The following is a 10,480-nucleotide window of genomic DNA, read 5'->3' as shown; positions in this document are numbered from 1 at the left end:
AATGGGCCAATATTCTGGAACTCCCTCACTAACAACTCTATTCCCAATGGACTGCAGCGGTTCAAGAAAACGCACATCACAACCTTCTGAAGGGGAATCAGTGATGGGCAATAAAGGCTGCCTTAACCAGACCTATCCTGTGAACAAAGTTTGAGAAATCTACATCCCTCAAACAAAACTTCCTAACACTGTTAACCTCTTTAACTGTTATCTTACGATACGATTAATGGATTCCTGTTGTAACGAGCACATTTGTTTTGACTAAAATGTGAGAAGATGTTACTTTAGATCAAGGAGAATTGTGTAAGAAGATGTTTGTAGTTTTAAAGACAAATTACTGGAGCACATTGTGAGCTCTATGTACAATGTTGCCTTATTGAAGCAGTAAAGGAGAATGCCAGACAAAACAGCACCGTCTGTGTATGCTAAGGTTAATTCTATCTGGAAACAATCTGTTGATTGGCTTTTCAATTAACATCAGTTATTGTGGGTTCAAGAGTATTCATCATAGCAACAGCCTCTTGATTAGTTCCTAGGCAAATGGCTACAGCCTTGTGTATGAAATCACAGCAGAAATGTCTAGCCCGTAAACTGAATCTACTCCTCTCTGTTGCTCTTCCTTTCGTGTTTGGAGAGGTGAACGCTTAGCATCTGATTATTCTCCTTCAGCTTTCTTCTGGAAGCTACTTTCTGCAAATCCTCCTTCAGAGACAATGAAAGGGTGAATTCTCAACAAGTGAATGAAAGATTGAAAATTGGAATTCCCATAACCTCATGTCATCAGTAAAGAATTGGAAGAACCGTGACACTCAATGCTTATCACCTTAAACACTAAAGTTGCATCTTACTTCATTACTGTAACATATTTATGACACCATTATATTTTGTATACAATGCTGAGATACTAAAACTAGAAAACGTGCAATGCTTTCTTCTGAGATGTCCATTTGGTCCCCTCGTACTTCTCGTCTACATGCTGCCCCTCAGTATTATCATGTGAAAAGTGGTGGTATGTGCGTTGCTGATGACATCTAGCCGCATCTCACTCGACTCCCTCCCCTCCCTCTGTCTCCCTGTCTCCCTGTCTCCCTTTCTCTCTTTCTCTCTTTCTCTCTTCGGGCATACTAGTTGTCTGCCAGCCAGTGCAGGATGAGTAGAATTTTTCTAAAAGTAAATATTAGTTAGCCACCAACTGTATCCTATATTGTGGCAATTAAATGAGGCTGTGAAGCAGATTGTTCATAACCTTGGTATCCTATTTAATTTTGAGATGGCCTGACTATATGTGTACCTACTTCTACCTCTGTAACATCTCTGTTGCATTTGCAACTGAAATCCTCTATCGTTATTTCTTCAGACCTGACTAACCTAATGCACTCTTCCCAGGTCTCCCTGCTGCTGTTATTATTAATTTAAGGTGGTTGGAAACTCTTGCCAAATCCTTGCTCTCACCATGCCCCATTTACCCTTTACCCAGAGTGTCTGCTGACTTACACTGGCCTCTGGTTATGCTATCTGAGTGTTACATTCTTTAACTTTAGTTTGAAACGAGTCCATGCTGTTACCCCTCCCTATCTCTAATCTCCAAACCTGCAATTCTCTGACATCTATGATTCTAGTCTCTCTCGAGCATCTCCAATTTTTACCACTCTGTTGATGGCTACATCTTCAGCTGCCCATCCTACATTCTGGAATTTGATCCTTAAGCCTATCCAACTCTTCCGTTCATTTAACACTGGTTGAAATTTACCTTCTCAGTGCAGCTGCCCTCATCTCTTTGTGGTTTAGCGTCATATTTTGTTTGATTACTCTTCTGTGAAATGCCTTGGGATATTTTTACCGTATCAAAGGAGCTATATAAATAGAAATTCTTGTTGTTGTCTAACATAGCATCTTCAGGATGTTCAGCAGTAATGCAGCATAGCAATAGGAATCATGTGTTCTGGACTGGAAACGATGCCTTTCATGTGTGTCTTCATAGGAATTCATCTGTTTCTAAGAAAGCCTGGATATAAATTGCTAAACTTTTTTATTTTCGACATCAAATTAACATGGAGTCAAAGCAAATTCCACTTAACTTTATTGTAGTCCTTTCCCTGAAAAAGGTGCAAAATTAATAAACCTTATGTGATGTCTCTTTTGTAGACTAGCACACTTTTTTGGCACACCTTTTTCTCTGGAAAACTTTGAATTGCTGGACCTGATTTCCTGAATTTATTGCTTCCAGCTTGGGCCAAGAGTAGTATCTCAGTTCATTTGTATTTGCTTGTCTGAAGGTCAAATGTATTCTTGCAGGTGGATGTGAATTGATCATGGTCCATTCCAAGGTGTGAATATTAGTTTACTTGCACCAAAATAATGATTTGCTTATAAATCTGTCCTGTTTATTAGGTATACAATGAGAAAAATACTCCTATAAAAGTTTAAAATAAGACTGAATTCGGAAATCTCTGTGGTTTGTCTGCCTTTACACATGCTGCAATATTCATTCTGGTGTCTTTTCAAACTTCTGAAAATTTTGCATTTCTTTGAAAGACAACCTTTAAACATCGCAAAAGGTTTCCTTGGAGTACAGACAATTCTGCAATATGTTTGAAGACATGTTTTTCCTTCATGGTAATTAAACCAATTCTACTCTGGTCTTTATCACCACATGCTGCAGGGTCTAATAGTTTTCCTTTTGCCACTAAGTGCAAAACTCCACATTCAGTTTTTAGATTCAGTTTTTGCCTAATGAAAGTTAAAACCCAGTTAGAAGAGAGATGAGCACAGAATGATTTTCCAAATAGATTTGACCTCAACATGTAACTAAAGACTTTATACTCGTCTATGGTAGTGAAAAAGCTGAGCATTTTATATTTCTTTAAAGCAAAATGGCTTTCAGTGCAGAATGACAATGTAACCTGGGTATCATACATCCTTTTTTAATACATTCCTAAGTCCATGAAGATACCACTATTTAATTTGAATTACTACTTCTATTTTCAAATAGGCTAAATTATCAATATACATAAAGTAACATTCTAGGAAAGCGGATGATTTACGTGAACATTGATTTCGTTTCTAAAACGTTACTGCCTCTTTAGGTGTAATTGTGTTAAGAATACATTAACATGCCTCCTTTGAGTATACTGACCGCATCTCCATCTTAATAAATAATGCCCGGCATTCATCCCATTTCCACTAAGTTGCATTTGTGTATTGTTATGGAAATCTGCTGTGGGTAATTCAGTCTCCTGACTTCTGTGTTATAGTAGTCAATAAGCCTGGTTTTAAATATCCATACAAACTGATATCAAAGTGATTTAAATAGAAACCTTATATTGACCTGAAGCTTTTTAAATTGTTCATATTTTCTTCTCAAAATGTAACTCTCTCTTTAAATAATTAGAGCATTTTGAGTACAACCCTACTATAAGAAGGTCTGACTGTGAAATAAAATATTCCTTAGTGTTATCAATTTTAAATAAAGCTAGGTTTTGTACATAACTGGCAAGATGGAGTTTCTAAACTTATTATGTAAAACTCATTGCACATAATTGATGTATGAACGATTTTCTACAAGTTCCTGTAAGTCTTAAATTAGAATCTGGTTTAGATGTGCTTCTTAGTACAGATATAAATTACCAGCCGTGTAAATGATTTGTCAATGCTAACCTCTGGAGGATATGACTATCATGGTGTTACACGTTATAGTCACTCAGTTTCCAGAGGTATTTCTAAATAAGAGGGTCAGGGATCTTCTCAGTGTAATTGTTATATTTTTTTTTTAGAAAAGAAATTGCATCAAGTGAAAAATAGATTAGCATTGTGTGAATAAAAAGGTCAACTTATTGTATATCATCACTGCTCTGACATCATTACTGACTGTCAGGCAATGTCGATTTTGCAATGTTGACACTTGCTAAGATGCCTGGTGAAGTGTCCCATCTGAGCTAGCTACTTGAAACACCAGCTTTAAAAGTTTGTTTATGAAGAGTCCTCTATTCTTGTGTCTTGAGCCACAAGCAGATATATTGCTGGAAAATTCAATCTGTGATATTCCGTCTGCAGGATTTAAAACATTATTGCTTTTCCTTCCTCTGCAACATTCTGGATAGCATGCTAAGTGGATATAGTCTGGTGTTGGCATACTTTTTAAATCCCAATGCCATATTAGGAACAGAAGTTTGCTATTTCATCTTCCGACTTGTTACACCAATCAGTTACGCAGTGACAGACATGTAACTTAACTTAATTTTTCCATTCCTGATACATATCTTTTGATATTCTCCCCCAATAAAAATCTATTAATATATTTTTAAAGTTTCAGTTGACACTGGATTTGTAGCCTTTTAAGAAATTCTAGAAGTCCTAGAAATCCAGGAGGCTTTTTGAGAACATATTTCCAGAGTTTACTGCTGAATAGACTAGATCTAATTTTAACAGGTTTCCTGTTGACCTGTATTTTTTTTTCCTCTAGTTAAATAACTGTTTTCTGCAAATACTTCATTGAATCACTTACCTTTTAATACCCATACCCCATCCAAAATTTAAATCAAGGAAAAAGGTACGAGTTTATGTAGTCTGTTCTCATGGCTCAATTCTTTGAGCCTTGTTATTGTTCTGATGAACTTTCATTGCACGTTTTCTAAAACCAATATATTATTCCTGAGAACCAGCTCTTAAAACTGAATGCAGCACTTCAGATGGGATCTGCACTACTGAAGCAACATTTCCTCACTGTTGAATTCTAGCCTTCTAGAGATAAAAGGCCATGTTGCAGTAGCTTTTTTTGATAACATTTTATTGCTGTACAGTAATTTTTAGTGGTTTATGAATGTAGATCTCTAAAGCCCTTTGCTCCCTCACATGCAGTTCCACACCATTAAGAATATAGTCTAGTATGTTTTATTTGAATGCAAAGAGTGTGACCACTCACAACGCTCCATTGAATCCAATCTGTCAAAGTTTTACCCACTTGACCCATTCACATCAACTGTCTAGATTTTATTTTAACTTCTTCCAGCTGCAAAATTGACTCTACCTCGTAACCTACTATCATCTACAAAGTTGGACACAGAGCTAAATAATCCTTCATTTAAGTCAATATTATACAGAATGAGAAGCTGCAGACTCTGTGCAGACACATGAGGAACATTGTTTGTCATGCCTCACCAGTTGGAGTATATTCCTTTTATTCCTCTCCTCTCCTCTCCTCTCCTCTCCTCTCTTTTCTATGTCGCAACTTATGCCACAAGTTGCCTCCAATTCTGTACTTATTGCAGCGTATTGATGTGCAAAGAGGTATTTATCTGATTAATTATTAAAGGTTCTTTTCTGCCACAAAAATATTTTCATAAAATAATAGACATTATTCCATGCAAACAAATATTTATTCTGATGTGGTTATGTTCTGATTTCTGTTTTTGTTGCAATTTTAAACTGCTTTATTCAGTATGTTAACCAATTTGTAGCCCAAATCAGCATGAAAATCTGTGTTTTAAAAAAAAACTCTCAAAACCACTAGCATTTTTGACGTGGAAATTTAGTTGGGCCTAACGTCCTCTTTCTGAGTAGTGTTTCCTCATAATTCATTGCATGTATTAGTTTCTATTTGAATATTTTATACATTTTCTACCATTCCCATAACATAATTAATATCTTTTTCCATGTTCAGTCTGGAATAAAATGATACATAAATTTATTCTTACCTATTATACCTAGGATTCCCATGAGGATAATCAGTGTTTCACTGTATTTATGCTGCTGATGTTCGTTTTTTTTAATGCCTGATATAAAAAGTAACACAGCAATTGCTTGATTTTTCAGGTGCTTGAAGGGTAAATCTGTCAGCCCACAGACCATCGAACGAATAACAGACACGATTTCTGATCGTTTGCGGATTCCGTGGTTATTAGGTTCTGGTGCCAAGAAGATCGATATCACAATACTTCCGCCTCTTGTTTTCCTTCCAATCTTCCTTCACGTCGCGGCTCTTCACATTGTCTTAGCTTTCATCATTTTGACATCCTTGCCAATACTAGTGCTTTGGTACTATTACATCACTCACCAGAATAAAGGGCGCACTTTATTTTTTCTTAGTCTTGGCCTCTTTTCTCTGGGCTACATGTACTATTTATTCCTAGCTGAAGTTATGCCCAAAGGAAATGTCAACTTTGTACACTTAACTGTGCTCACTAGTGGTTTGGTATTAACACTCGTATGTTTAGCACAAGTCAAGAAAGATCCAGGCTACCTCAGAACAGACAACAGAACCACTCAAATTAAAGATGCTGAGACAAAATACACTTCTTCACACAGTTTGAACGGTACACACCAAGTTCAGCAGAAGGGCTGGGATATTCCCACAAAATTGAATCTATCTGGCCGCAATGGAAAGCTGCAGTTGGGACACCATGAATTGAACAAGAACTGGTGTGCAGTATGCAAGACTATAAGACCACCTCGTTCAGGACATTGTCGAATCTGTGCATCCTGTGTCCAAAGGCTGGACCATCATTGTGTTTGGTAAGTTTGGTATTGCTTAGTTACAGTAATTGTCAGATATTCTCAGACTGCCTCGAAGTGAAAGGATTGTGATATGAAACAGCAATGACCATCAACAAGTGGCAAAGGCCATGAAAAGCTTGGAACAGTGTCGTTAAGGGGTTATTATCATAGGAAACCCAAGAAAGAAAATTTTTGAACAAAGGTTTCTGAAGAATTTTGTCTTTAACAGCTTTTCAGACTAGAATTTTGCTGCAGAGTAAAACCAATTCTCAGTAATAAACTGGCTGTGCTTACGAAATACAGTTGATTTAGTTTCAAAACTACCTAGATCTTAAACTGAAATGTTTTATGTGGGAGAACTCTGTGCAGGACTTTCAATGCCAATTTATTTTACAGATTTTATTTATAGGACTTTGCTTGCTTTTATATAATCTACTGATGCTTTTTATTATAGTTACCTCATCTCAATCGCTTTTTTTTTGGTTTTGCTACCTTTATTGATGCCTACCTGCTGCTTCCTATTTTAGCTAGATTGATTGCATAGAGAAAAGATTGTAATTTCTGCATCAATCCACCCCCTCTTTGATCCAATTTATCTATTACTCAGTACGACTTTTATCTCTTCTAAAGTGCTTAACTGTATCTGATTGTTTCACACTATTCACAGATTTATTCTTGATTCTTATTATCTGCAGAAGCCCTGAAGTCAGATCTTCTCTCCTCTTTTTGATTTGATTGAGACTGTGATTTCTCACACTACGTCTCGGGCTAAGTTCACAATAGCTCCATGTATTCTCTCCACACTGTTAAACACTAAGCACTTGGTTGTCAATTCTAAGTTCTTGGTTGAAGGCTCACCAAAATTGTTTTGTTTATCTTGTGCTGCCTTATTTCTATCTCTGACTGTATGTAACCCCTGAAAATGTTTGAGGCTATTACTCAACCTCTCGATATAAGTACTTCATAGACTCCCTACAGTGTGGAAACAGGCCATTCAGCCCAACAAGTGCACACCACCCCCCCAAAGAGCATCCCACCCAGACCCATTCCCCTAACCCTGTATTTATCGTGGGCACTATGGGCAATTTAGCATGGCCAATCCACCTAACCTGCACATCTTTGGACTGTGGGAGGAAACCAGAGCACCCAGAGGAAACCCACGCAGACATGGGGAGAACGTGCAAACTCCACACAGACAGTCGCCCAAGGCTGGAATCAAACCCGGGTCCCTGGCACTGTGAGGCAGCAGTGCTAACCACTGAGCCACCATGCCACCCTAAGTACATTTTATGCAAGTGTGATTGGGGTGAAAAAGTGATGTGAATGGAATTATAATTCAAACTATTTCAGGTTGCTGCCTTCATTCGTTAATTCCTTCTGTATTAATTATATTAAATTATTTGGTTAGCTTATGTGCAATGTTTATGAAATGCTAGAATACTTGGGTCTAAAGAGATGGTTTGCTCAGTGTCTCTGGTTGGATGGGGATTACTTTCAGTAACACTTTCAATTAATCTCTTTCTTTTTAATTATAGGACATATATTTTTATGAAAACTCTTGGGTTGCATGATGTTTTATTCAAATCATTTTTATTAATTTGTTTTGTTCTGTTTGCAGGATTAACAGCTGTGTAGGTGCATCTAATCACCGTGCATTTATTCTGACCCTTTTTGTTTTCCTCCTCACCTCAATATATGGAATCAGTTTGACTTTGGACACTATATGCAGAGGGCGAAGTATTTTCACAGCTTTATTCTATTGTCCTGGAGTCTACCGTGAGTACAGGTAAGAAAAGGACAGCACTGTTACAGCCCTGCTTAAGGTTTGATTAACCCAACTAATTTGGATGCAATTTCAACTTTTGTTATTTGTCAGTAAAAATATGGTTTTAAAAACTACTCTACTTTAATCACCTCACAAAATCATAACATCAGAAGGTGGGTCCATGTGAGCATGCCCCTCCAACCCATTTGATTTCAGTTTTCTGGAATACCAACCCATCTGTTCCACCAATAAAGCAGCTAGTTTTTTTGCCTAAATTAATCAGATGTTTTGGCCTCAGCACTATACCTGCAATCTGTTCAGGCTGTTCTGTCAATTTTCCTTTTGTGTTAATCATCTTCTGTGTGAGATAATACTTAATGGATTCTTCCAAAACAACACGTCCATTGTGACTTTGAAGCTGTTCCATCTTTGTTTGCTGTGCTGTCATATTCAAAATTATTATTTGTTGTTTGTTTTAAGCCATTGAATGGTTATATGTTTCCATAAAGTGGAAACGTTTTTCATCTCAACACATTTTTTTTTTAAAAATATACCTGACTGGTCCTACTTTTTTCTATCCACTCATGGCACTTAGTGCCACTGCTTGGCCAGCATTTATTGCCCATCCCTAGTTGGCCTTGAGAAGGTGGTGGTGAACTGCCTTTAACTGCTTCAGTCCATGTGACCAACAGCGCCCTGTGGAAGAGATTTCCAGGATTTTGACCCAGCGACCGTGAAAGTACGGTGATATAAGTCAGGATGGTGAGTGGCTTGGAGGGGAAATTGCAGGTGGTGGTGATCCCATTGATCTGCTGCCTTTGTCCTTCTAAGTGGAAGTGATCATGCATTTGGAAGCTGCTGCCTAAGGATCTTTTGGTGAATTTCTGCGTCACATTTTGTAGATAGCAACAGCAACAGCAGCAGCAGTGTGTGCTGAGCGACAGTAGTGGAGGGAGGCAGCTTTGTCCTGGATGGTGTCAAGCTTCTCGAGTGTTGTTGGAGCTGCACCCATCCAGGCAAGTGGGGAGTATTCCATCGTACTCCTGACTTGTTCCTTATAGATGACGAACAAGATTTGGGAAGTCTGGAGGTGAGTTACTCACCACAGTTATTCCTAGCTTCTGATCTGCTCTTGTAACCACTGTATTTATAAGGTGAGTCCAGTTGTGTTTCTGATCAATGATAACACCCAAGATGTTGATATAGTGGGGGATTCAGTGATGGTAACACCATTGAATGGTGGTTAGATTGTCTCTTATTGGAGATGGTCATTGCCTGGCATTTGTATATTTCTTGCCAGTTGTCAGCCCAAGCCTGGATATTGTCCAGATCTTGCTGCATTTGAACATGGACTGCTTACGCATTTGTGGAGCCACTAAGTCTTTCTCTTGGCTCACCCCATGGCATGGGATCAATCTTAAAAATGCTTCTGTTGCATCGCTGCTGGCATCTGAATATTTCCCTTGTACTGAAGCAACCTGTATTGTACACAATGCAATTCTACTGCCAACACAACATAAGCAGCCTCAGTGTGAATTCTTCAGATTTGAATTCAGTGTGTATGGGAACCTATTCTGCTATTCTCTTTTCCATGCTTATTGTCCCACATTGTATAGATAAGGTAAGTGAGGTGTTTGTCAATACTGTGATACATCTGCCAGCTTTCCACTCTTGGAGAATATTTGCCTCTTTGCTATTTCCAGTATGCAATACCTTGCAGTTGGTCACATTGAATTTCACTTGCTTCTGATTAGCCCAAGTTCAAATCCTCAAATGACCCTGAGATTCTAGTTGCTTGCCGCTTCAACACATCATCTCATTCCCTGGCCAACATCTCCTCTGTCTTATCAAAAACAGAAGTTGCTGGAAAAACTCAGCAGATCTGGCAGCATCTGTGAAGGATAAAAACACAGTTAACGTCTCGGGTCCGGTGACCCTTGAAGGGTTAGCATCTGCCAGACCTGCTGAACATTTCCAGCAACTTTGTTTTTGTTCCTGATTTACAGCGACCACAGTTCTTTTGGTTTTTATCTCTGTCTTAACCTTGCTCCAGTGCAGCTCAGCGCAAGTTGGAAGAACAACACCTTATTTTCGCTTGGGAACTCCACAACCTTCTGGACTCAATATCGAATTCAACAATTTTAGGGCTTGAGGTACCCTCTCCCATGTCCTTACCTCAGCTTTTGGATTTAAATTATTTGTTTGAAGTATTTTCCACAGGTT

General features: G+C 38.2%; 1 protein-coding gene across 1 annotated transcript in view; it reads left to right on the top strand.

Annotated features, from left to right (window-relative positions):
* zdhhc23b (zinc finger DHHC-type palmitoyltransferase 23b) overlaps window positions 1–10,480 on the top strand; it is a 40,796-nt gene that overhangs the window by 5,887 nt on the left and 24,429 nt on the right. The window contains exons 2-3 of the mRNA XM_048602519.1: window positions 5,812–6,510; window positions 8,111–8,278. Coding sequence (XP_048458476.1) covers window positions 5,812–6,510; window positions 8,111–8,278 — 867 coding nt within the window. The remainder of the gene's footprint in view (window positions 1–5,811; window positions 6,511–8,110; window positions 8,279–10,480) is intronic.

The sequence above is a fragment of the Rhincodon typus genome, chromosome 11 (genome assembly GCF_021869965.1).
Source record: "Rhincodon typus isolate 14 chromosome 11, sRhiTyp1.1, whole genome shotgun sequence".
Lineage (NCBI taxonomy): Eukaryota > Metazoa > Chordata > Chondrichthyes > Orectolobiformes > Rhincodontidae > Rhincodon > Rhincodon typus.
Note: the sequence above shows the minus strand (reverse complement) of the source record. Positions and strands in the feature narration are given on the sequence as shown.